Source organism: Mesocricetus auratus, unplaced genomic scaffold (genome assembly GCF_017639785.1).
Source record: "Mesocricetus auratus isolate SY011 unplaced genomic scaffold, BCM_Maur_2.0 Super-Scaffold_100010, whole genome shotgun sequence".
Classification (NCBI taxonomy): domain Eukaryota; kingdom Metazoa; phylum Chordata; class Mammalia; order Rodentia; family Cricetidae; genus Mesocricetus; species Mesocricetus auratus.
This window is the reverse complement of record NW_024429194.1, coordinates 70,357,490-70,385,334: the sequence shown is the minus strand read 5'-3', so window position 1 is coordinate 70,385,334 and position 27,845 is coordinate 70,357,490. Positions and strand designations below refer to the sequence as shown.

General features: G+C 40.8%; 1 protein-coding gene across 2 annotated transcripts in view; it reads right to left on the bottom strand.

Moving 5' to 3' along the window:
• Positions 1–21,693: 21,693 nt before the first annotated feature.
• Positions 21,694–27,845, bottom strand: part of Nell2 (neural EGFL like 2) — a 276,472-nt gene continuing 270,320 nt past the window's right edge. For both annotated transcript variants that reach the window (XM_040753915.1, XM_040753916.1), the window contains exon 21: positions 21,694–22,356. In XM_040753915.1, coding sequence (XP_040609849.1) covers positions 22,306–22,356 — 51 coding nt within the window. In that variant the 3' untranslated portion in view covers positions 21,694–22,305. The remainder of the gene's footprint in view (positions 22,357–27,845) is intronic.

Here is a 27,845-nt window from a genome sequence, read left to right as displayed (position 1 = left end):
ACCTGACACTGACCCCTGACCTCCACATGCACATCCACAGGCATGCATACATGCCTATGAATTCACACACACACACACACACACACACACAGAGACACACATACCACACATACACACACACACACACACACCACACCAAACATACACACAGACGACACCATACACACAGACACAGACATACAGACAGATAAACATACCACACATGCACACATACACATAGACACACACACAGGCACATACACACACACACATGCACACACACACACAGACAACACCACACCAAACATACACACTGACAGACACCACATACACATAGATAGACAGACATACCACACACACACATACACACAGATGCATACACATAGATGTACACACACAGACACACAGACACACATGACTCAGGGTGAAGCAGAAAGGGAAATCTTAGAAAGCCTTGTAGTTCACAGGTGGCTTTGGCTCCTATTCTGACTGAAGGAAAGACTTTGAATAGAAGAGTGATGGATCTAATCTACATTTAAAATTTCCACATGTGATTGCTTGTAAATAAAAGACAAAAGTTACTAGAGTCCAATCTAGGAGATTGAAGGCACAGAAGGATCTTGGGGTTCTTTTGTGGGTGTGATGGCAGTTTAGCCATGATAGTCTGTCATGTGGCTGCCTCATGCAAGGGAGATGCTCTCTCTCCCTCACAAATTTGGTCCAAACCTGGAGAATTCTGTTGACCCAGGGGACATGAGAAGGCTTATTACTCATGCAGTGATGTATGGGAAGAGCAGGGAAGATCCAGAAAGCTCCAGGGAAATAACTTGGCTTAGGGCTTTCTGTTGGTCAAGGAGTGGGGCCAATCTGAGTCTGCACAGGTGACCTGAACCACTCATTGTTTCCAAAGAGGAAAACATTCAGCTTTTCTCAAGCTTTCCTAGATGTCCTTCAAATGAAGAGTGGGTAGAGAAAATGTGGAACATTTACACAATGGAGTACTACTCAGTGGAAAATAAAACAATAGAATCTTGAAATTTGCAGGCAAATGGATAGCACTAGAAGAAATCATCCTGAGTGAGGTAACCCAGTCACAAAATGACAAACATGGTATGTACTCACTCATATATGTATTTTATACATGGAGCAGGGGAGTGCCAGCCTACAATCCACACTGCCATAGAGGCTGGAAAACAGTGAGGACCCTAAGAGAGACATACATGGTACTCTGGAGAAGGGGAAGGGGACAGGATCTCCTGAGCAGATTGGGAGCACAGCAGAAAGGGAGAGGAAGATGGGAGAAGGAGAGAGGGAGTAGAGGAGAGGAGAGGAGGAAATGGGGGAGCAGGAAGTTTGAGTAGGAGGAAGAACAGAGGAGAGCAGGATGAGGGAGTCATTATAGGTTTGAGGAGAGATTTGGCACTAGGGAGATTTCCAGAGATCTACAAGGATGACACCAACTGGCAATCTAAGCAATAGTGGAGAGATTATCTTAAATGCCCTTCCCCTATAATGAGATTGATATCTACCTTATATGCCATCCTAGAGCCTTCATCCAGTGACTGACAGAAGCAGAGGCAGACACCCACAGCTAAACACTGAACTGAACTCCTAGAACCCAGTTGAAGAGAGGGAGGAATGATGGGCCAGGAGGTCAAGACCAGGCTGGTGAAGCCCACAGAAGCAGCTGACCTGAACAAGGGGGAGTTCATGGACCCCAGACTGATGGCTGAGGGTCCCTGGAATGTGGATGTCAGTGAGGAGACCTCCGCAATCTATGGGGCCTCCGGTAGTGGCTTACGAATGGAATTTGAGAGCCCATTCCACTCGGAGGGATGTGCTCTTGGCCTGGACACAAAGGGGAGGAGCTGGGCGCTGCCCTGGATGATATGACAGACTTTGGGGATCCCGCATGGAGTTCCTCACTCTCCCTGGGGAGTGGTGGGAAGATGGAATGGGGGACTGGTGGGGGGCTGTGGAGGAGGGGAGAGAGAGGGACCTGAGATTGTCATATGAAGCAGGCTTGTTTCTAATTTAAATAAGTAAAAAAAGAAGAGACAGAAAAGAAAGATGGAGGCTTAAAAGTAAGAAATTATTGAAGAAATTGACCCTGAACTCTGGTCTCCCAGAGGGAACCAGACTCCAGAGATTTACTTATTTTTTTTAAACACATATCAAGTTTCTATTTGAAGTAGGATTCAGGGGTGAGAGAGAAAGAACTTAAAAAGGGTTCCCTCATCTTAGGCTATCTTAACAAATAAAAGTTTAGAAGACATGAAAATATCAGTATGAAACTTATTTTATTTGTTCATGGATTTTTCTTCTTATTTTCTATTGAGAATTTAATTAAATATGCAATAATTTTCTTTACTTAAAAAAAATCCTTTCCGCGACTCCCAAGCAAATATTCCCAGGAACAAAGTCCATGCTCTGAAGATAAAAATATTCTGTGAGTACACATTGATGAAGGGCTCTACTACACTACAGCACTGTGTTGACAAGCTGAACACTGACTGAAGGGAGATAGTCTTAGATGTCCTAGATGATAAAACTGGCATTCTACACCTAGACTTATTGCAGATGTACTTAAATATCTGAAGCATAGGAAAAAATCTTTTACGTGTGACTTTTATTGCAAAAGTGACCTTTTATCATTTTATAGCTAATTAAGGAGGCAGCTGTGTTAGAAGAGAATGGCCCTAAAATGGCGATCCGGCAGTCTGGTTTTTATTATCGCTTTTTGCCATAAAATAGGAAAACATATGGTCATGGGCACAGTGGGTTTCTTTCTGAGTCTTGTCAGAACAAAGAGGGATCTGGCTGGGTTCAGTGATCCCAGGAATCCTGTCCCAGTAGCACTGTACAAATAATGACAAAATATGCAAGCTTCAAGAACAGGGGAACAGCTGTGAGAATCTACACAGCTGCTGCAAGAGACCCTTGACTGCCTTGTCAAATACAGCTGAAAGGGTTTTAGAGCCGGAGCTGCTCAGTGGAAATATGCAGACTACAAATTAGGAAGTCTTTGAAAACAGGGTCTCATTTTAATGAAGCTGCATATGGCCATTGCAGAAAATAAGGAAAATAGTAAACTACGTCTAAAAATACTTAATAAAAAACTAATAAAAATTGGCAATACTTTGAATAACTCTTATTGCTTTGAACTCTAGGAAGGATAAATTCAGTAGAATCTATACTCATTTAAACTTGATCTCTCAGATACATAGCATGACCGTATTTGTTTTTTATAGGTTACACTTTTGAAATCAAATGACTTTTTAAAAATTTAAAGCAGATGTTACCATTTGAGATTACTTTGACTCTGATTTAATCATAAGTATTAAAGCAATGTACAAGATTAAACTCAAATGAGTTATTTCTGGTCAAAAGAAAAATACACATGTAATTTCAAAGTCAGTAAATTAAAGGTTTTGTGTATGTACGCACGTGTGCACATGTGTGTGTGTGTGCAGAGTTTGTGAATGTTTATGTAAACCTGTGTGCACATGACTGTGGATGCCAGAGATGAATGTCAGGGGCCATTCCTCAATAGTATCCACCTCAAGAGACTGGGTCTCTCACTGGGATCTGGGACTCACCAATCAGGCTAGTTAGTCAGCGAATCACCATGGATCTGCTTGTTTTTGCCTCCCCAGGACTGGAATTACAAGCAAATACCACACATGGGTTTTTCTGTGGGTCTTGGGGACTAACCTCAAGTTTTTATCCTTGAGCATTGGGTACTTTGCTGACTGAGCCATCATCCTATCCCCAAGTGTAAAACTGGGTTTTTTGCAACTTGGTGGACATCAACAGAATCGATCGAATCTGATTTAGAGAGGAGTTATCAGACACTGGAGTTGATACTGTCCAGACCTACTGAAATTAGTCTCTAAAATGCCTCTACTGCTGTGTCCAGTGAATCCCAACTTCACGTTTTCTCAATACCCAGCTAACCTGGTCTCTAATTCAGTGCAGCAGCAGTTGGCTCAAGTCTTATTTTGGCTTGCCATCCTCTACTTGACACCATGGAGACCTAACAGGAGCCTATGTTTGAAGGAAAGCAGTTAGTGTTCTTTGCATGTCTAGAATCTTGTATAGTGTTTTTCAGAAAGGTTCAGTATATGTAGCCTACAAAGGCCTTTGTACAAAGATCATATGAAATTGCCATTTGCAAAATGAATCATCAGAATATTTGTATTGATATGAGCTAAGTGGTTGAAATTTAGTTATTTAGAAACCCTGAGTGAGCCTCAGGGGGAATAATTATCATAGACAAAGGAATAAAGGACACTTTGACTAAGAAAGAAGATTGGAAAACTTATCAGTAAATCTGAGTCTGGGATTCAAGAGGTCCCTTATCCTTTGGAAATTCTCAACAATTGAAGAAAGTGAGAATATATGCTAGAGACAGGTAAAATTAATCAGACCTCTGTAGTACTGTGAGAGATTATTAGGGATGTTGGTGTCCATACATATAATAACTGTGCTTTATAATATCTGTTGTTTTTAATATTACCTTCTTTAAACCATTGATAGTTTCTAAATATGCCTAGTTTATGTTGATAAGGTTAATGTGTTGTTATTACTGGATCAGAATTTTAAAGGGTAAATATTAGAAGTGATAACTGAAGTGAAGGGACTATACCTAAAACATACAAATCATAGAATTGAATAAATATTATTGAGAGATTCTTGCCCTAGGAAAAAATAAGGTAAAGGGCATAGGCACATATACCTGTGCCCACATGAGTGCACATACTCATGAATACACATGACACGCATGCAAACTGATAATAATACTAGTACTTGCTAAAATTTGTTCTTTTCTTGTTATGTAAAAGGAGATGATATCTTTGATTTTTGTCTCCTGGACTTCAAGTCTGAAACATTTAATTCATAAAACATTTCTAAAAATGTCTTTTGATTTTTACTATAGAAGATCTCAGATCCATTACAATTAGAGAGACTGTATTCCCAATAACATTGAGGAAGGCTGATTCTCAACTATTAGCACCAGATTGAGAAGATAACCATTGTTGTGAAATTTGTGGGTTGTTTATTATATTGTTATAACGAATAAAACACCTTTTTTCTTTTGTGTTTTTGTATTTATTCCTTCCTTTCCTTTTGGGGGCATTCTGGGGATTGAAGCCAGGGCTTATAATCTGATAAATGCATGTTCTATCTCTGCATTATACTCCCAGATGTAAACTTCTTTATTCTGTAATTGTCTTTCCCACTTGAAGAGGTCCTGCACACCACAAGCATTGCAGGAAATCCTGTTACTTCAAGAAAGGCTTTATCCATAATATATAATATACATATTATGTGTAGCACATATAACATGCATAATATATGTATGTCATATAATGCTTAGGCATTGTCCAATGCAAAGGGCAACCGCAAAGAGAACTGCCTTAGTGACTTTCTACTGCTGTGATAAAACACCATGGCCAGAGCAACTTAAAAGAAGAAATGTATATTTGGAGCTTACAGTTCTAGAGGGTTAAAGTCCGTGATGGCAGGGCCAAGGTGGGCCTCCAGAGCAGCAGCTGGGATCTCACATCTCAATGACAAACAGGAAGCAGAGGGAGCTCATTGAAAACAGTCCATGGCTATCGGAACTTGTCTTTGTGGGAAGCAAGACAGCATGCAGACAGACATGATGCTGGAGTAGGAACTGAGAGTTCTTACATCTTGACTCATAGGCAACAGGAAGTGATTGTCTTAGGGGATATGACTTGAGCATATATGAGACCTCAAAGACAGCCTCCACAGTGACACACTTCCTCCAACAGGGTCTCACTTCCTAATAGTGCAACTCCCTTTGGAGGACATTTTCCTTCAAACCACCACAGCTGGTGCACACTGTTGAGCTGAGTGACCCAGTGGGTCTCTACTCTGCCTTCTTGAACTTTCTTGCAGTTAGAGATAGTTAGATGCACCTGCTGAAAATTTGGAAGGCAAAGCAGGGTAGAGAACACCTTTTTGCTAGTTTATGGCTACTTCTGGTCTTGAGTATGATTATGAACATTGATATCCTTTTCAACCATTATTTCATGGTCTATTACCCTGTTTCTTATGTTGAACTCCAACAACTTGAGAGGTAGAAATGATCTCTTTACTGTCCTACTTATGACCTGTTACTCTAGAACTGTAGTCCAGGAGGAGCTTTATTTTAAAATAATTTACAGGACTAACTGGAACGTATCTCAGTTGCAGAAAGTTTGCTTAGCATGCCTGAGGTCCTGGGTTTAATCTCCAAGACAATTAAAAAAAATGACTTCCCAGTTACTTTGTTAGTATCTAGATCTTTGTATCTATGCAGTTATCTGCATCATATCAGTTCTTTTGGAAATAGGTTATCTTTCTGGTCTGATATTTTCTATCTTTTAAAAAGTGTCTTTCTCAGTCATAAATTCTGGTAAATACTGATGTCAGTCTGTAGACATGCAGTCTAAATTGACCATACGCATCTCTTGAGAGGCATCTGTATATTCTGTTCTATTCTCTTGTTTCACCATACTCCTTACATTCACACAAGTCCTTTCCAATCACAGATTAGGAGAAATCGTCTCAATGTAACAGTTTTTAAATGCAGAAAATTCTCAAACCCTGTATTCAGGGTCCCGAAACACTGCCAGAATCAGTGTTTACTGAAGAAAGACTATGGCAGCCCTTTTGTGTGAGAATGACGATCTTGTTCAAGTTTACAGAATAGACCTCACATATTTCACATTTCTTGTCACTCAGAAAGCTTTAGTTCCCACAGAAATTGTATAACAAAGCATGCATACTAGTTTTGTTTTGCCTTGAAATTTCAGGCTGCATTCATTAAAAAATAATTGTAGAAAATGTTAATTTCCAAAAACAGTCCATTACTATTTGCTAATAGGGTTTGAGGAAAGTTTTCTTTACTCAGAAAAAAATTGAATTTAACTTCAAACTGAAAAAATTAACAAGAAAATCCTCAACAATCCAAAATGATTGACTTATTGATTGATTGATTAATATGTTAGGGTAAATGAAAATATCTAGCTTCTGGATTGGAGAGACGGCTACGTGGTTAAGTGTAAAGAGAAGCTTTTTCCTTGAGAGAAGCCTTCCCGCCAGCTTGATTCTAGAGCCGCATCAGTCCCAAATAAACACACAGGAGGCTATATTAATTATGAAGCTGTTGGCCTTGCTTGTTTCTTACTGGCTAGCTCTGACTTAAGTAATTACCCCATAATTGTTAACCTAAGTATGTCTCTTACCGGAGAAGTTTCCGGGCTTCCTACCCCATGGCGTTACATCTCAACTCTCTTGTGTTTCTCCTTACCAGAGTCCTCCTGGTCTCCTAGTTCCACCTATCTAGATTCCTATTGGCCCAACAGTGCTTTATTGACATAATCACAGGACTTCCCACATCAGTTAAGAGTACAGGTTTCTTTTGCAACAGGACCCAGGATTGATTCTCAGCTTCCACATAATCATTGATATTTGTCAGGTCAACCAGTGCCATCTCTGGCCTCAGCTGGCATTGCAAGCATGTCATGCACAGATAGAAATGCAGAAAACAAACATAAAAATAAAAACCAAACAACAACAATGAGGACAAACTATACACATAAAATAAAAAGTTTAAAAGGGACCACCAAAAAATCTCATATTTCAGACAAAAATATAATAGACCTGGTAATGGGCAAGTTCACTGCTGTTGAATTGCTGTCATTAACACTCTGTGATTGTGATGCCATCTAGGGATTAGGAAGAGGTTTGTTTTCTATGACAGTTAAGAATTAAAAGGCAGGAAATAGGTGTTATCAGAAATCTTGGGGAGTCCCAGCAGAGTCATCACATGTTGCCTGGGAAATCAGGGTTCCCTCTTGGGGTTTCTTAGTCTTATTAAAAAGCATTTAAGACCAGACACCAACAGAAGCTGGGACTTTGGGGGCAAATAAGAGACTCAAACAGAGACTCCCCAGCTGCCTGGAAGTGGGGAAACAAATTAGACAAGAAGGAGCAAGAGCCACACAGCTTGCGGTTAAGAGAGTATGGAGGTCAGTTACCAGGAAGCAAGCGGTCACACAGCTTGGAGGGGACCTTAAGAAAATGACTGGGGAAGACTGAAGTGTGAGTTAGGGAGATTAAAGGTGTATCTAGGCTCTGGCCAGCATAGGGAAGAGAAAAATAGTTAACGCCCATCCAAGTTTGGACTTATAAAGGAAGCTGAACCACTTGCTGGCTTGGCTTGGAGGGATTTCATTAGGGGAAGGGGCAGGGAGTCTGGCCAGTGACAGCAGATTTTCTTAAGATGAACCTGCCTTCTGGGAGTGGTCCCCTTGCCAATCCCAGACCCGCCCCATCGGATTAATGCATGAGGGAGGAGATAAGAGCATTTTTCCACATAGAGGGAGAGTCCATCCTTTACAGCAGTTCAAACACCTTTTGCAAAGGGACCTCAGCTAAAGACGGTTGGAATGCCTTTGCCTTTTCACTATGTCTGTGGATTTGTCTAAATATGCTTTTTATTTCTTTGTGCTCTAGGGCTATTTTTACTGTTATCCCTTGTAACACATCTTAGTAAATTCTATTTCAGATTGCACCGAACTCATATTTTCTCTATATCTTTGAAAATCCTTCTTCCACACAGGTGATTTAGTCGCCTCAGAGCAGGAATTGGAGAAGCAACAAGAGGAGTTCATCTTCACCCAGGTGGAGATCGGAGACAAAGCACTCAAAGGTGCCACATTTGCTTATTGATTGCTCTAGCTCCCGATATCCTTAACTCGCGGCAACTTAATGGTTTCAATTTCGTTATTTTGTTTTCTTGGGGTCTGCAGGTAGAATACACTCTCCACTATGCCTGGTGACCTGAGTTTCACAGAGAACTAATTTCCACAAGGTGTTTTCTGACCTCCAGGCACTCAAATATATATGTGAGTATTAAAAATTAAAAATACATATTTGATACACTTCTTTGGCTATTGTAATCAAACACTGTTTAATTAGTAGTTTCTTCTGCTTGACTGATAGTCCAGATGATTTGAAACTGCTAGAGGTTACATTCTTACTTTCCTTATATTTTGTGAAGTAATCCTAATGTGATGAGAGAGTTTGTTTTACATTTCTGTTTGGACAGGCTTTTCCAGGTTTGGGGCAATACTGTCATGAACAGCTGGTTTGGAACATTTGTATTTTACATTGCTTTAGTTTTCTATTGCTGATGTAATACATCAGCATTAATTTAAAATAACACAATTTTTTCCTTGCTTCTTAAAGCCAAGAAACTGGTTGGACTGTCTTCCTCCTGAAGATCTACTTGATAATCTATTGCTCTGTCTTTCTTGCATTTCAGGATTTCCTGAATTTCTTGGCCCAAGATACCTAGCCAATTAGGCCTTACTCTGACCTCTGAACTCAGTGAGTCAGCCATTCCTTCCTCTGCCCCTGACTCCTTAGCCTCCTGCTTTAGAGTCTATTTCTATGACACTGAGACTTCAGCTTAGTTTCTCCATTTCACAATCACTTACCTTTAGTCACATATGCAAATCCTTCCACCTGCTCCCCTTTGTAGGTAGGCTCTCTTGAGACCCAGACTGGCCTTGAGTTTACTAGGAAGGCAAGGATAATTTTGAGCTCTTGAGCCACCTTCCTTCTCCTCCCTAGAGTAGAAATTACATGTGTAATTACATGTGTCCAGTTTCATGTAGCACTGAGAACATTAAACCACTACCACTCTAGCACCTGAGCTACATATCAGCGCCTATCTGTCCCTTTCAGTCCACAGGGTGACAAAGTCACAGGTTCTTGAGATCAGAGTGTAAACAGAACTCTTACTTTGCCTGTTATGGTGGGTTGAATAGCAATGGCCCCATAGACTCATGTGTTTGAGTGCTTGGCCATAGGGAATGGGACTATTAGGAGGTGTGGGCTTTTGGAGTAGGTGTGACTTTGTTGGAGGAAGTGTGTCACTGTGGAGGCAGGCTTTGAGGTCTCATACATACTCAAGCCACACCCAGCATGACAGTCTCCTGCTATCTTTGGATCAAGACAGCACCTTCTCCAGCACCATGTATGCCTGCATGCCACATGTCTCACCATGATGATAATGGACTAAACCTCTGAAACTGTAAGCCACCCGGCTAAATGTTTTACTTTATAAACATTGCCATGGCTATGGTATATCTTCACAGCAATAGATACCCAAACGAAGACATCTATCATACACATAACATCATTGCATGAAACACGGGCTTTTGCCATCTAATCTGGTATCAAAACAAGCCATACTTCCCTGTTGAAGCTTAATTTTCTATTTCTTGCTTTCACCTCTTTATTAGGAAGCAGCAAAAAAAGCATTAAGTGAAATGTCATGATAAATGATGTGCATGACTCAAATTTTACCAAGTTATTATTCCATCATTGTAAAATGGAAAGCACCATCAGCAGGGTCCAACCACATACATTCCCTGTGTCAGCCACCCAGCCTGCCACAGAAGGAGCTGTAGTCAATGCATAAGTAAGCCTGAGCATGGATGTGTTCCAGTAAAACTTCACGATATTCAAATTCAAATTGCATATAGTATTCCTATTTTTAGAACATTAAAAATATAAAAGCATTTTAGTTTGTGAGCTGTATAAAGATAGGCCATGAGTCAGATGTGAGCTGTAGTGATCTAATTCTTTTAGAGGTTTTGAATTCTGCACTGAAGGATGCCTGTGGGCTGTGCCTAGAATTCCTATGCTTCACCATCACTCATATTCCTTAAGCTAAAATATAATTAATCCATCTGACAGCACTGTAAAGGAGGCCGGGAAATGCAGATTTGTTTTGTCCTGGAAGAGGAACAAGAAGGGCCAGGTTGTGGTGGACATGGTGGATATCTGTGAGTCCCAGACCAACATTTTCTACAGAAACAGGACAAGTTCCAGAGCTACAGGGAAACCCTGTCTCAAAAAAAAAGTGTGGGGCACAGGAACACCAGTGTTTTGTTTTATTTTACTTAATAATAGTATGCTCTTTCTGGTGACCAGACCAGATTTTCATTTCTCCTTCTCCCCCCCTTCACACACAGATCATATTTACTCTTAATGTTCAGCCCAGAGTGCTGGAGCTTGGGACAATCAGTCATAGCTCCTCATGGCTCTTTGACTTATGGATTTCATATCTACCCCTGACAGCCACCATAAAATGGTCATATTAAGAAAGGGTAGAAAGAAACACAGTGGTTACTCGCTAGGATAATCCTTGAGGGGGGGGCATTCTTGGTGCCCTTCTTCAAGAGCTGTTTTAGGGGAGACCTTTTCATAAGTCCCCACTCTCTCCCCAACTCTATTCCCCAGGAGGCTCTTTCTTTCTTATCTCTCATCCTCTTTGCTGCATCTGCAGTGTTCTATGACTTCCTTGAGGCTACATCACCTCACTAAAGATTATGTCAGCGCTCTGTAGTTATGGTTTCTTCAGGCCATCCTTGTGGTTGTATTTCATATGCAATTTCAGTATTTCAAAAAGCACCAGGGACTGAGAAGGTAGCTTGGTCCGTGAAGTGCTTGTCTGACTAGCAGGAAGACCTGACTTAAACCGAGGAATCCAAGTGAGTAAAGAGAAAATAAAAGCCAGGTATAATGGCATACACCTGGAATCCAACGCTGGGGAGTGGAGACAGGATTCCTGGGGCTCTCTGGCCAGTCAGGCTAGATTACCTAATGAGCTCCAGGCTAGTGGTAGGCCCCGTTTAAAAGGAAGAGGAATGAAAAAGAAAGTGACTGACTCCTGAGGAATGACACCTGAAGTTGTCCTCTGACCTCCAGTTGCACACACACACACTCACCAAGCACCCCATGCATGTGCAAACACACACACACACACACACACACACACACACACACACACACACGTCTACAATCAGTACCATACTTGGCTCTTCTTAGGTCCCTTTCTTCCTCTCTTGTTATGTAATCTTTGCTGCACATCCCCGTTTGAGTGATGCCATCCCTCAGAGAGCCCTCATAAGGCTATTTTTTGGGACCTGCAGAAGTGGGTGCATTTTGCTGGGGCAGAAGTACCCCATTTGGTAGAGTGTTTGTCTAACATGAACAAAGCCCTGGGTTTTATTTGCAGTATCACATAAATTGGGTGTGATGTTACTGCCTGTAGGATGCCTACCACATTTGGGAGGCAGAGACAGGGGGATCTGAAGCTCAAGATCAGCCTCAGCTCTGGAGCAAAGTTTGAAACTAGTCTGGCTTATGTGAGACCTTGACTCATGGAAAATAAAAAGCAAGTTCCCTGCAGAGAGAAAGGTACTTCTTGTAATGCTGTGCCAGCAATAATTTGGTAGGTGAGCTATATGTTTATTGACTTGTAGCTCTCTGGGAAGAGGTTGCAAAACAAAATGAGTAGTGCAGGCCAATTAGTGCCATCTGCAGTTATCAGGGCATTCTAAGAAAGAGATGAGTGAGGGAGTCCATCACCACGTAATCAGAAATGAGCAGAAAATAATGTCCAACAAATTTCTTGTCTGTGCTATCATCCAGTTTGATATTTGTAGGCAGCTTTCTTCACGGACTCAGACTCTGCTTTTTGGGAAGTAGTTTGAAAGAGCAATTTAAGGTTCCAAACCCAAGGCTTAAGGCTACATTTAAAATGTGGGGGTTGGAGAGATTTCTCAGTGGCTTATCATGCATATCGACTTACAGAGGACCAGAGTTCAGCTCTCTGTACCCACTGCTCACAAGTGCATATAACCCCAGTTTCAGGGCATCCATGGCAACAGCATGCCCTTACCTATAACCCCACACAGACACACATGCAGACACATGAATGTAACTCTTTAAATATTCATATATACATATTTATAAATTTATATCTGTATGATATAAAATATATGCATATACATATTTAAGAGAATAAAGTAGGATGAGAAACACTAGAATTTAGGATGGTGCACACTAAATTTAGCTCTAAATAGAGAGCAAGGATCACTGGACTCCAACTCTCAGGGAACTGAGCAGAAACTCCCACTGTAGCTCTTAGAACTCCCTCAAGACTAGAGCTGCCCAGACTAGTCAGTCACCAGGGACATAATAGACTATCTATAGGCCCCCAGAAGATTGCAAAGGAAGGTCAACAGGCAGCTGTCACCCTCTCCCTTTTAGGGTACCTTGTCATCGTTTATGAGACCAGAACCTTGGAAGAAAGGCTGGTGTGCCAGTGTTGGCGCCACAGTTTGTCCTGGTACTTTCTCCCTATTGTCAATCAGGACTTACTATAGCTTTGGGAGTCAGAAATAGTCAAGAATAGCTTTTCACCTTCTTTTGTTTTGTGCAGAGTGTAGCAACGTATTTGGATACAAAGTTTGGAAACATACTTTCCTTCACTTTGGACCTCATAAGTGCTCATGGGATTCAACTATGTATTTCTATGTTTATATATATAAAGGAATGGAATCTCCAATAGACCATGAGTATTGCCATTGAAGTCTCCCTGAGGAACTTTCATGAGACCCAAGTGAGCTGGAACACATCATCGTTTGAGGAAGGGATGAGTAAGAAGCTGCCTAAGGGGCTCCCGCCATCCACCATCCTCAGAACTTTCTCATCCAAGCGTGTCACTATGAATTTCGTCCTTGAATCAAAATGGTTCTCAAAGAGTTTCTCTAAGGCTTGGTGCAGAACTGCTCCCACTTTTTTCTCCCTGGTAAGAGGGCAGGATGGCTGTTCTTCAAGGTTAAGGGTGATGGGATGACCCCTGACCCTGTGCATGGTACTTTAAAAAGCCCCAAACCACACATTAAATCAAATGCAATAGCCCTGGTGCCTTGTTAATCACCCCTTGGTGAAGTCTTACATGTGTCCTTGTTGTTGCATAAGAACTTAAAGGCTACACATGCATTTCTGTGGACCAGGCTTTGCAGTTAAAATGTTTTATTCATAGCATAACAAAGATGTCTTCTTTTGGAATTTCTGTGAGAGTTGATGAAATGATGTACAAAGACCTGTGCTTAGAAATATGTTTACTACAAATGAAACCCCAAATTACTAGAAAATTCAATTTGAAGTAGAAAATACATGTTATTGGATTCTTTATGGAATAGTAACATGCCACTAAATAGAATATGATTTTACACAGAGCTGAATAAGGATGATTTCATAAACACACTTGGGAGGATATAATTTGAATATAAATGTATTCTTATTTAGCATTTTACAGTCTTTATGAATTTTAAATCTATCAGAAGAGATTGCTTGGTGGATTGGGAAAAGTGTACTTTTCTTCTCTGTGTGGATGAAGATATCCAGTGGGTGAGTCCTGAATTCCAGTATGGGACTCTATAGCAGATATGTATTTGACTATAGGCCTCCTCCTAGAATGCGGAGTTTAATTCTGGATGTGATGTATATATAGCTTGTGCTTTGCTACAGGATACTAGAAAAGCACAGGTGAGATCTTCTATGAGGACTAAACTAACTGGAAAAAGTTAATACTTGTAGAGAGTTCTGGAAGGATATTTGAAAAGGAGATTGTCACTTTAGCCCAGGTAGGAGAGTTAGTGCTAAAATTCCATAAATAAAGATAAAATTTAAGGAAAACAGATTTTGGGTAAGTGTACAGAATAATTGGAATAAAGGATCCCAAAAATGTATTTGTGGGTTTCTGCACAAGCAACAAATTGATGAGACAATAATGCAAATTTTAAAGAAATATTAGGTTGCGTTATGAATGAATGACACAAACAAAAATTGTTTATAGCATGTCCAGCAGGATGGTTCAGTGTAAATGGTGCTCACTGTGCAAGCCTGGTGACCTAAGTTCAAGTTCCAGAACCCATGGCAAATGATAAAACTAACCTATGAATGTTGCCTTGATACCCATACCTGTGCCTTGCCTACATGTGATCTTTCTCACATGCTCATCACATTACACACACAATAACAAGTAAAATTAAAATTATAATAATCTATAACAATATCTTGAGGACATCATTTTCAAGATGTGTCAAAGAATTCCCAACAATTGTGCAGAAGTATTTATCTGATTTACAAAAATAACACACCTTACAAGTATGAACCTAGCATATAAGTAGACACAGACAGTGTCTACAGAAATGGACAATTCACAGATAATGGAATGGACAACTGGAAATCTTCACCCCACAGTAACTTTATAAGTTCACATTAAAAGTTCACATCATTTTATGACTGTAAAAGAAACACCACAAAGGACTGAAATGAAGTTGACAATATCCAGTTTAGAAATGACCCCATCTATAGCTAGAGGCATTGTTCACGGTCAAACTTTTTGAGCAAGGGACAAAGCAAGTTAAGTCATATCATAGGGAGCAAGCTGTTTATAGTGTCCATCATTGTCTACTCTTGATAACATTGTCTAAGGAAATGAGAAGACATGAGTGGCAGCTGCATCTGTAACAGGGAAAGATGTTTGGAGGAGATAAACTGCATTTCAGTGCATCTGTGTTGCTGACTAGACCAAACAAGCTTTCTTTTGTTCAATAGGAAATTTGTACATCTTTTTTTTCAATATCCATACATGTCTCTTGCACATCTCTCTATGGGATGGTCTATAGTTCTTATTTTAGTAGGAATTAAAAAATAAATAAATATGAAGACTGACCCTAGCACCAACTTTGTCTTTTTTTGTCCATTCCGTGCAGAAGAATTCAACCAAGATTTTTAAGAGAAAGTTTTAAAATATATAATTTGCAAAAATGAACTTTGCAAATTCAATGATTTGTTGCCCATCAAGTTTTGTATTACCTGTTTTTCTTGTGATTGGGACAAATGCCTGATAGATACAACTTAAGGGTGGAGTTTGTTTCTGCTCTTTGCATCAGAGGTGCAGGTCATCATGGCAGGGAGGCGTGACCACTGGGGCAGCAATTACCAAGGTGCGGGCAGTGTGAAATGAAACATAGAAATCATACTGCTGCTGGACCAGATGCAGAGCAAGGACCAGAAACAGGGCTGGCTACAACCTCAGAAGGTCTGCCTCTAGAAGCCACCTCTGCTAACCAGGACCCACCTCCTAAAGGCTTCATAACTCCAAAAACAGCACCATCATTTGGAACCAGGTGTTCCAACATATGAAGTCCAGATGCACATTTCAGACAAACTAGCAAGGATTTTCACCTCCATGGACTTGGTTTGTGTGAAATTAGGATATATTTTATATTTTTGTTTTCCTGTAACCATTCATCACAGCCTGCCTAGTACAACATGTGTGAGATATTGGTATATCCATGGCCTCCTGCTGTGAATAACTACATACATATGTACATGCGTACACAAGAGCATCTTGTATGTGACTGTCATTTTGTATGTTCTTTGGTTACATGCCTGACCAACCATTTGTTTATTATATATATATATATTATATACATATAATATATATAATATTTCATTGTAACAAATGTAAAACCTGTGACATTTAACTTCAACAATGTGGGTGTACAATAGAATAAGTCTCCACTGTTCCTAAATACACTCCTCTTTCAAATCAGTCTTGGTGACCCCTGGTCATTTACTTTTCTATAATAGTAACCTTTGAAGGAACTGTCTTTTTATTGTTCTTGTAACTGCTATGGGAAGTGGCATTTCGTGATATTTGGTCTTCTTTCCTTTTTCTCCTTTTAATTGGATCTTTTGGAATGTTAAGTCATTTTGTTTCTCTTTCTCTTTATCATCATAGTCCAAATCACTAACATCTTGTCAGAAATCCAGTTGCAAGAATATGCTCCTGTATCCTGCCTCCCACACTCTTCCCACCCATCTGTTCTCCACACAGCAGCTATGATGGCCTGTCAGAATGTGGCACCATTATGGTCAAAGATTTCTGATGTCTTGCATGTCAAAAAGAAAAATGTGTACACCCCTAAAATAGACTGGGGGAACCTGGCATAACCATGTTCACTGCCCTGACAACATTCTCTGCATGCATTCAGCTTGCTTGTTCCACACAGCACATACAAGGAGTGGTCCAGCATCAGTCCTGAACACACGTCTCTAAGCATGTCATTTCCCATCTCTAAGTATGCAGCTACCTCAACCTCTGACCTCATTCCCATATCTCTTCCACTGTCACTTTACTTCTGGAGAAGTCTCTGATCATTTATATTATCACTCCAGTCTATAATCTCTGTCTCATTTCTGTTAAATTCTTCTTCGTAGTGCTTTTTACCATGTGATATCATGCCTATTTTTTTCTTCTTCCTATAAAGGCATGTGTTGGATGAGCAGATAGTAAGTGATTGCTGTGGTCCAGTGTCACATGCTCAGTGTGTGCCTGGATGTTCTTTCTTTTTCATACTGCCCCAGTGTAGAGGGCACACTAGTCATCCTTTACACAGTGCCTAGACCAGCATACATCCAAAAGTCACTAAAGAGACATTGAATCTGGGTTTATATTTTTCTCCATAGGGTCATATATCATCATATGTTATATGTATGTCATGATTATTTTGAAAATAAATCAAATTTGTTGTTATTTTTCATGTTTCTCCACATTTATTCCTGTGGTTTTGTTAAAGAGATAGAAAAAATATTTAAAAATAAACTATAATTTCTTATCTGTACATAGTTATACTCTTATTTCATACTGTTTTTTTTAAAGCACCAAATACTATAAGTGTTCTATTTAGGTAAGACAGCATGTTTTAAATGAAAAATTTTACAGTTGAGACTCACATACTTTGCCATTTGTCATTCAGAACAAAGATGAATTTCAGGATCTGTCATGCAAATGATCTGTGAAAAATGACTCAACTCAGCACAAAGACAGAGGCTTGAAAGAGTTGGTCAAGGCCCCCTGGCAAGCAGAAGAAAAACAAGCAGTTCCCATCTAGATTCTCCTCTACCAAAGGCTACAGAGCCATCTTAGCCTAGGCCCTCTTGCCGGCAGGCCTGTTACTGGAAGACAAATTACTCTTCCTTTTTGGAAGACACTGAATTCCAAGGTGGAACCCAGGACACCAATACTGAAAGGTCAGTATGGAAGAAGGTACCTGTTTCACTGCAGAGGGGACTCACTGCACAGGGGGCAGAACGTGCACAGAGCCAATGCAGCCGCCTACCACCTTCAAGGGTCCTCTCAGCTCTAACCTCTTGGATAGGCGTTTACTGTTGTGCAGTGAACGCTCTACACTTGTAAAACAGAAGTCTTGCTCTGAAAAGAAACTTCTCATGCACTAGATCAACGGAGCTGGGACCACACACACATCTGGGATTTGCTGCCCTTTGGAGAACCTCTTAACTGATCAGTAGCAGGGAGATTGGATAGAGGAGATAATGCTTAGTGAGTTGAAGCTCATCTTTTATTCAGCATGTGTAACTTAAACTTTGTTCAACTGAATAATTTCGCTTCTCCAACAATCTAGAGTATCGACCGCTGTTTTAGAGTGTTGAGGCCCTGTTCATTTTGCAAAGGCAATTACAGTTTCTCAACTTGGGGACAGACAGTCAAGTTTTTGAAAAGACAAAAGGGAGCGCTGCTAGGGTAAAACCCAACAAACTGATGACTCATTAAAAATGGGAGGAAGGAAATGATACAATTCAATATATGTTCCTCTCTAGGTAACCATATTTGAATGATCTGTGCTATTTTGAATCTCAGGGATTGGGAACTAAATGAACTGTATTGATAGTAAGGTCTACTGCTCCCACAGCTTCCTGCTAAAAGAGTCAGGTGCTTTCGGCTTCAATGCATGCCATGTAGCTCTCAAATTCCCATAATGCTGGCATAGCTCAACCATGGCATCTTCTCCAATTATCACAGAGTGAGAAACAAGGTATTAATGATCTCTTTTTAAAGGGAGGATGTTCTTAGGGAACAGTTAATTATTGCTTTCAGGGTTCTGCAGATAAAATAATAGTCTTCCTGGGGCCTGCTGTTTACAAGTCTCGAAGGGGGTAATCCCTATGAATGGACTCGCTGAATTAAAAGAGCTGCCTGGATCCTCGTGTCCTTTTGTCCTTCTGAGGATTGTGAGTTTTCTCTCATTTGGTGACCTATGGAAGGCTGGGATCTGCCAGACATCAATATGCTTATAGCCAAAAGCAGACTTAAAAATGACTTAGGATAAGAGATTCCAGCCTTGCATAAGTAACTAATTGCATATAGCCACAGTGCACACATGAGCATGCACACACTCATACACACACACATGCATGTGCATGCACACACACACACACATATGCAGGTGCATGAACATGCACACAAACACACACATACACACACTTCTTATTCCCCTCATAAAAGCAAGCAAAATAAGTTGTTTCAGGAGATTCAACACAGAATACCAATTATATGCAATGAAATTTATATAAAACCTTCTGCTTAACATCTACTCTCTTGAGAACCAAACTGCTATATACAGAGTAGCATGGCTAACCAAAAGAGAGAAACCTTATGTGCAAATATTTTAAATTAAATATAAGCTTAATGTGGGACAGAGGCACTTGTGATGAGTCCAGAAAACGTAAAGACACTTAAATGTTTAAATGCACACATGCAATAAATATTTCTCATGGCACCGTACTTAGATATTTGTACATTTCCCCTGCTCGGCTCATGTTGGTTGCTCCAAAGCAATGGTGAGATGGTAGCTGATAGTGTCTCCACCATCCCTGCTCTGTGGTTTGAAGTGCTCATTGCCTGTCCACCTCTGCATCTTCCATTAATGAAAAATAACTCTGTGCGAAATGTGGTTCATTTACACAATAGAGTACTACTCAGAGGGAAAATAAAAAACAATGGAATCCTGAAATTCGCAAGCAAATGGATGGAACTAGAAGAAACCATCCTGAGTGAGGTGGGAGCATGGGGGCAAGGGAGAGGCAGCTGGGAGAAGGGGAGGGGGAGTAGAGGAGGGGAGAGGAGCAATGGGGGAGCAGGAAGTTTGAGTCGGGGGAAGAACAGAGGAGAGCAAGATGAGAGATATCATAATAGAGGGAGTCATTATAGGTTTGAGGAGAGATCTGGCACTAGGGAGATTTCCAGAGATCTAAAAAGTTGACACCAACTGGCAATCTAAGCAATAGTGGAGAGGCTACCTTAAAGCCCTTCCACAAGAACGCGATTGATGACTACCTTTTATGCCATACTAGAGCCTTCTTCCAGTGTTTGATGGAAGCAGAGTCAGACACCCACAGCTAAACACTGAACTGAACTCCTGGAACCCAGTTGCAGAGGGGGAGGAGTGATGGCAAGGAGGTCAAGACCCAACTGGTGAAGCCCACAGAAGTTGCTGACCTGAACAAGGGGAAGCTCATGGACCCCAGACTGATGGCTGAGAGGCCAGCGTGGGACTGATCCAGATCTCCCGGAATGTGTATGTCAGTGAGGAGGCCTAGGTAATCTTGGGGCCTCTGGTAGTGGATCAGTATTTGTCCCTGGCATAAGAATGGTCTTTGGGGGCCAGGCATTGGTGGCACATGCCTTTAATCCAAGCACTCCAGAGTCAGAGACAGTTGGATCTTTGTGAGTTCAAGGCCAGCCTGGTCTACAGAGGGAGTTCCAGGACAGCCTCCAAAACAATACAGAGAAACCCTGTCTTGAAAAACCAAAAAAAAAAAGTCTTTGGTAGCCCATTCCATGATGTGGAGGGATATGCTCTCTCAGCCTGGACACATGGGGGAGGGCCTGGGCCCTGCCCTGGATGATATGACAGACTTTGGGGATCCCCCATGGAGTGTCTCACCCTCCCTGGGGAGCAGAGGGAAGATGGGATGGGGGACTGGTGGGGGGCGGGGGAGGAGGGGAGCTGGGATTGACATGTGAAGCAGGCTTCTTCCTAATTTAAAATAAAAAAAACTATGTGCAGTGAAGAATGAATTTGACAACACCTGTGCTTCCTTTTCCCATCAACTCACAAGAGCAGAGCCACATGACAGTGACTTGCTAGTGGATATCGGCTTGCCTGTGGTTCTCATCTTCTTGAGATTCGGGTGAGTTAGATTAGTGTGGGATATGATGATCCCTTCTGATCCCGGGAGGCAGTTATATATCAAAAATTGAAGGACCACTTCTTGAAGGCATTCCCAGCCTTCACACACTCCTCTCTTCATGTCAAGTTCTGGTAGGAAACAGATGGCATGCAATGTGGCTACTTAAAGAGTTTAAAGGGACCATTTACACAAATGTGAGCCGAAATGGGGACAGCAATAAACAATGAAGCAGGTATCTCTCAAGGATAGAGCAGCTAGTATTACCAGCTCTTAGACGGAGGAGGCAAACCGCTTTTTCAGAACCCATAGAGAGTGGCTGAGGAGAAAGAGGACCACCTATTAAAAGATGTAGGTAACCTTTAGTAAAATGACAGAGTCCATCATAATGACCATCTTGGAGGAAGGGCCCCAGTAGAATAAATGCTCATCTTTTACCCTCTCCTTAACTGTTCTTAGTGCCCCCAACTGTAATGTGATTGAATCTAACAGAGGAGAATCCAGAATGAAGAGAAGCCACTAGCACCTTCTGTACCCTCCACAATAATCCTCAGCTAGGACCACAGAAGTGAATCTGAAGGTCCAGAGATGGACTGAGGCATCCATCTACCTCATTCCCGACTTAGACATAGAGCTGAATGAAAATCACCATTCACCATGGAAATAACACAGTGAGTGCTTGTCATCAGGAGAACTAAAAAGTGATCTACATTTTAAACTGTCTATAGAAAGCAGGGAAAACTCAAGGAGACACTGACTCACCTGGAATAAGGTAAGAGAAATAGTTATTTTATTTTGCACAGGAACAAGCTTATACTGAACAAATTCAACCAAATAATATTGAGTGCAGTCAAACAAGGAACTGGGGGTGACTTCCTGTTAGAAAATGTTACGCAACCATGCCTGCGCGTTTTTTTTTAATCATTACAATAGCTTGTTTCAGATTTCAGAGTGCACTGTACAGATGTGTCAGCTTCTTGGCTTCTTGAATATAGCTCACTTGCTGCCTCACCTCTGCCTCTCTCAGTGAGGAACCTCGCCGATTCAGGATGCTTCTGAGCTAGAAGACCATGTCCTGTACCTGTGGAGCTGGCAGCTTTCACAGACCTGACAGGCTCAGGCATCTCATTCAGGGGTTGGGATGTCATGGTCAGTGTTCCACACCCATTCTCCTACAAGATGATACCAGGTACAGTAAAGGCAGAATTGTCATCTAGTTTCCTCAGAGATTTTCCTCAAGCTCCATAAATCTCGTCATTGACATCCATCCATTTACCCAGCCATTAACAAAGCTGTATTGGGCTGGCCACAAATAATTTTTTTTGGTCTTTTTAAATGAAAGAACATTCTTTACAGATATCTCCCCAGAGGCAGTTCACTTCACAGCTCCTGAAGGCACTGTGGATCCACTGAGCAGCAGACGTGGCCATTCTAGAGAAAATGGTAGAAAGGAAAACAGATGGTGAGTTTTCAACTCGTTCATGAAGTCTCACACTTTTAATAAGCATATACCAGCAAGTATATACATATATTTAAGAAGGCCTGAAAACTGAATAATTAAGTTGTTCTCAAGAGCGTTCCTACAAACCCCATCCTTATGCTCATGATCAACCGACCCTGACCCTCTCTTTTACAACCCATGGGCATTCTCTTGTTTTACATTTGTTTGTTCACAATATATGCTGAGTAAACTCACATGAGTAATTTACTCATTGACTACAGGACAGGACTTGAAGTTTATTGGAAGGAAAGCAGTAATTATCAAAAATATGTAATAAAAAATAATGTCAAGTTCTAGAAAAGTGTTTGGAGAAGAAGTTTGCAACTCCTCAAAACCAACATTCTCATTCTAATCTTTGATGCAATAATATGAGATGAAGCATTTTTGAAGTTAGCTAGGGTATAAGGGTGATGCCCCCTCTGCCATAATCTGAGTACTCAGGAACTATACACTGGAGGATCATGAGTTCAGTTCAAGGTCAACCTCAGCTACCTGGTATACAGCAAGATGAAGGCCAGCCTAGGCTATATGAGATAGTGGAGGAAAATGGAAACATGCTCTCTCTCTCTCTCTCTCTCTCTCTCTCTCTCTCTCTCTCTCTCTCTCTCTCTCTCTCTCTCTCTCTCTCTCTCTCTCTCTCTCTCTCTCTCTCTCTTCTCTCTCTCTTTCCTTGCTTGCTATCATGTGAGGCTGCAATAAGAAGAGCGTCCAGAAGAGTTGGAAGAATGGTTTGTCAGACTCTAGTTCTGCTAACACCTTGATCTGGGATTTTGAAAATGACATTTTTTTTCAGTCCCCAAAGCTACAAGGAATACATTTCTACCATCTATGGTATCTAGCTGAAGGCGTTCTGTTTCAGCTTCAGGAGATAAAAAGGAAATATGTTAGACAGTGATGAGACAACGAAAGTCCTCTCCTCAGGCTGGTGCCCAGGGTAGACCTCCTGAAGATGTGACAGTTAAGCCAAGAGCAGAAGACAGTGACAGGAAAAGTAGACGCCAGGCATGAGGTACAAGGACTTTGCAGTGATATATACACTCACCAAATCTTGAACATCTACATTAAGTAAGAAAGAACTAAAAAGTGGTCCAAGTGGGACATTTAAGTTGGTAAAACTTATGAAACAGTGTGAAGCTGAAATGTGTGTATGTGTTTATGGGGGAAGCAGGACAGAGACAGATGTGCAATACTACTTAGTACCCTAAGTATCAGAATAGTACAGCAGCAAAGAAGCAAATCCCCTCCCTCTTTTGCTTCTTCCAACTGTCTCTTTTTCTAGCTAGGTAATGACAACTGGTGTGATCGTCATGGCAATACAGGAAAGAAAAATCCTTACACATCAGGTGCACTCTGCCAGACATTTTACCATGAGTCCTAAATACATTTACTAATTTCACCCTCTCACTGCCATAGTGGAATCACCACTGACAGCCACACTTTACAATTCAGAAACTGGAGAACAGAAAGGCTAAATTCCTGTTCAAAATCACAGTAAATGGCAGAGCTGGGGTCAGAGCAGGTTAAATCTGTGTCTAATACTCATTTCTCTTCTGGGTTTTCTCTCAGACAATGACTTTAGGTGGTGAAAAGGTTATTACACATTAATGTGATAAAATCAAAAGTGTTATAGATAACTTTTCAGAATGTATTTTGCTATTCCAGCCTTTGCAGAAACATTCAAATGAGGATGCAAGCTAGTCTATAATGAAGCAGCCAATCCTTATCTTTGCTTGGGTATTTGTCAGAGTTCTTGTTCTGGCCCAGAAGTAGCACTGACACCTGGGACGTTATGCTCAGAGGTGGAGGTTTTCTATCCATGACCTTGTTGCTAGGTTACCCATCAGTTTCTCAAACTGTGTGGTTTTGAAATAGAATGGTGGAGAATTTGTGGCAGCATCTCTCACGATGTGCAACTGGCATCAGGATGCTGTGAGGGAAAGTCATCACTGTTGTCCCCATACATGCTTCTGGACAAGACACATTTCCAACACCCTTTTGGCATGTTTCCTTAGTCCCTGTCTGTATGTTCCCCTGCTGTAGGAAAATGCACTATAGTCTGTATCATCAGAGCTTCTGAGCTGGGAAAATATTATTAATTCATGCTTTAAAGCCCAGTAAAATATTCCTTGGCATTCCAGGTTCCAGATTCAGCAACGGCAGAATTTATTCTATATATTAACATCCATGATGACTGGTCTGGACAAAACATAAAATGACTGGGAGCCAAGAAGAGTGGCAGGCAGGCACTAGTGGGGGTTCAACTTTAAAGGCATGGGAATCTATCTTGCGATTGCCTTTTACTTGGGATTGATGCTAAGGCACTCCCTAGTTTGACATCTACACATGATTATACATCAAACAGGAGGTTTGGAGAAGTCAGAGGACAGTCTCCCAGAAATAGTAACTGTATATAATTTGAGGAATTGCTACACCAGTAAATTGACTTGAGACCTTGCTACTTCTCTGCTGTGATTATTGCTGAGTAGTCACCACTGTCCCTTTTATGCTAAACTCAATGTTGACATCAACTCTACTGTGCACAGAGCTGCTTCATACTTTAGAATGTGTCTTGAGGTTAGATACTCAGACTGGGATGGAGTGGATGGGGTTATGTGTAGCTGACATGCTTTGTTCACAGACATCAACAGCTCACAACAATAACAACTTGGCATTTCTACAAGCCTTGGAAATTATTGTAAAAGTAATGACTTATGAGAGTTTACATTTCAATTATTTAAACATTGACTGATTTCTTTTATGTGATTTTTAGAGAGCTATTCTGATTTATTTGTGGTACAATGAGGGTTTTCCCATTATTTTTTATATGTTTCAAATCTAACAAAAAGTTCAAAAATGCTTAAGATATTTTCCCAGTTGTGACCTTTCATTTTGTTATTTTGTTTTTCTGTATAAACTCAAATTTTCTCTTTTGAGTTATATTTTATTTCTTGTAGGTTAAAAATGCATCTCTTGTCTAGAAAATTAATAAATATTTAATTGTAGTGTCACTGTTTTGAATTACTTTTATAATTTTTTTCTGTGGAATATGCTATATTTAAAATTATTTCCCTCAAGTTTTCATCTAGACATTCAGGAGTTCTAGTTAGCTTCAGCTGTCAGAACAGTGCAGCCTTATCTGAGGAAGTCTTAACTGGGGTTGCCCAAAACAAACTGGCCTTCGGCTGTATGTGTGGGGAATTATCTGGAATATTGATTGATTGGAGAGAGCCAGGCCACTGTGGTCAGTGCCACTCCTGGGCAGGTTGTCTTCAGTTTTATACAAGAAATGATTGAACATTAGTCAGAGCCAGCTATTGAGCAGTATTCCTCCACGGTCTCTCCCTGAATTCCTGCCTGACTTCACTCAAAGATAGACCTTGACCTGGAAATATAAACTGGGATAAACCCTTTCCTCCCCAAGCTGCTTTTATCAGTGGTGTTTATCATGGCAACAGAGAGCAAAAAGGACAGCTGTTTATGTAATCTGTGTTTCCTCCACACTGATTTTCAGAGGTTTCTTGATGCAGTTTGCTTCAAGGCTACTTGTCTGTAGGATTTACTTTCTGTCTATCATATGCTAGCACAGAGGCCACTGTCACTCCTTCATGTTTTAAGTTTCTGTTTGATGATAGCGATATTTAGAAGTTCAGCGGCTTCATTCTAAAACCAAACCTCAGTTATTTGGCCTCCTTAAGCACCTAGTTAAAGAGCCCTAATTCGCAATCCCAAAGGTCTCTGCCCAGCAAAGATTTGCTCAAGCAAAGAGTCTTCAGTGAATCAGTTCATTCCATTGATTAAAGCTCTGGACTCTCTGACCAATCATAAAGCGATTTGTCTATAACATTTAGGAAAAGGTAATTCACCTCTAATTCCAGAGTTTAATTTCTAAATATAGAATACAACTTGGTTCTTTAAAAAATAAATTTGATCATAACTCCGGAGAGATAAACAGAGATGGAAGGGGAGACAGCTCGGTGGGTAATAGTAATTGCTTTACAAGCATGAGGACCTGAGCTCAAGTCCCCATCATCGTATAAGAAGCTGGGCTTGGCCACATGCACTTATAACTCAGGACTGTTGTGAGTGGCAGAGGGATCCTGGGAGCTTGTTGTCCACCAGTGTCACTCAAGATTCAATGCAAGACCCTATCTTGAGAGAATACAGTAGTGCGTGGTAGACCAGAACACCCAGTGTCCTCCTTTAGCTTCTGTGAAAACGTGGGCATGCATACTTGCACACACATGTGCCTATAACACATACATAATATTTTTAAAAGGCAAAGGGGAATATATTTCTGCTTCCTTCAAGTAATTTTTATTGTCCAGGTCTATCTTACTAAGGAAATACCGATTCCTCAGTATATAACAAGTTTGCAAGTTGTCCAGCCTCTTGCCTTCACATAGTTTTCCTGTCTTCATCACAGTTATAGTCATGTCTTTTTTTCTGGAGTGCTTGTATTAAAGCTTATCTCATTTACACCATAACAGCCAACATTTATTGGTTACTTACTTTGAAAATCCCGAACAATTCATGAATTTTTCTGTGTGAATCTTCTCGCTTAATCTTTACAGCAACCCTCTCAATGGTATGGTTCTAGTAGTTACTACCACAGTCTATTATTTCATTTTTATGTGAGTTGAGCCACAAAGAAACTAAGGCAGGTGCCCTGCTGTCACACAATCAACACGGTTGATGGAGTCTTTGCTCCACAGAAGCCTGATTTCTCAGGCTGAGTTTTTGATCTCTAGGGCACCTTTGTCCAAGATAATAATGTGTAGTGATAAAAGTGTTTTCAGCCTGTGCTGAGCATGTAACTGAGTTAGCAGAGTGCTTGTTTAGTACCTGGTACATGAACCAGGTGTGGTGATGGGTGGCAGTCATGCAGTCAGTGGGAGGGAGAGACAAAAGAACCAGAAGTTCAAGGTCATTCTCTCTGCTACAAAACAAGACTGATAACAGCTTGAGACGTGAGAGATCCAATCTCCAAGGAAAAACGCTGTTGTCCACATATGTCATCTGATACTACAGTCAGCAGCCACAGCAGGCTATGGGAGGATGAAAATTTGGCTGGTGTGATGAACTAAACTGTAAACTATTTAGTTCACATTAGAGACCTCACAACCCAGCTCTAGACAGACAATAAGCTACCACATACATACTTCCAAGATTGCCTGACTGTGTCTACACACTATCACCTCTGGAATGAGTGCAAGGCCCATGTCATTTTTCAAGCATGTATGTTATTGAGTGGATTTTTATGCTAATTCTAAAAGTACGTACAGGTAATATTGCAGAAATCACAACTAAATGGTGCCCTTTCAATTTTGTCGGTATTTATTGACTAGAATAAACAACTTTAAACATGGGGAACAAGAGGAGAATGGACAGAATCAGTGCTCAAAAAACAATGGTGCTCTGT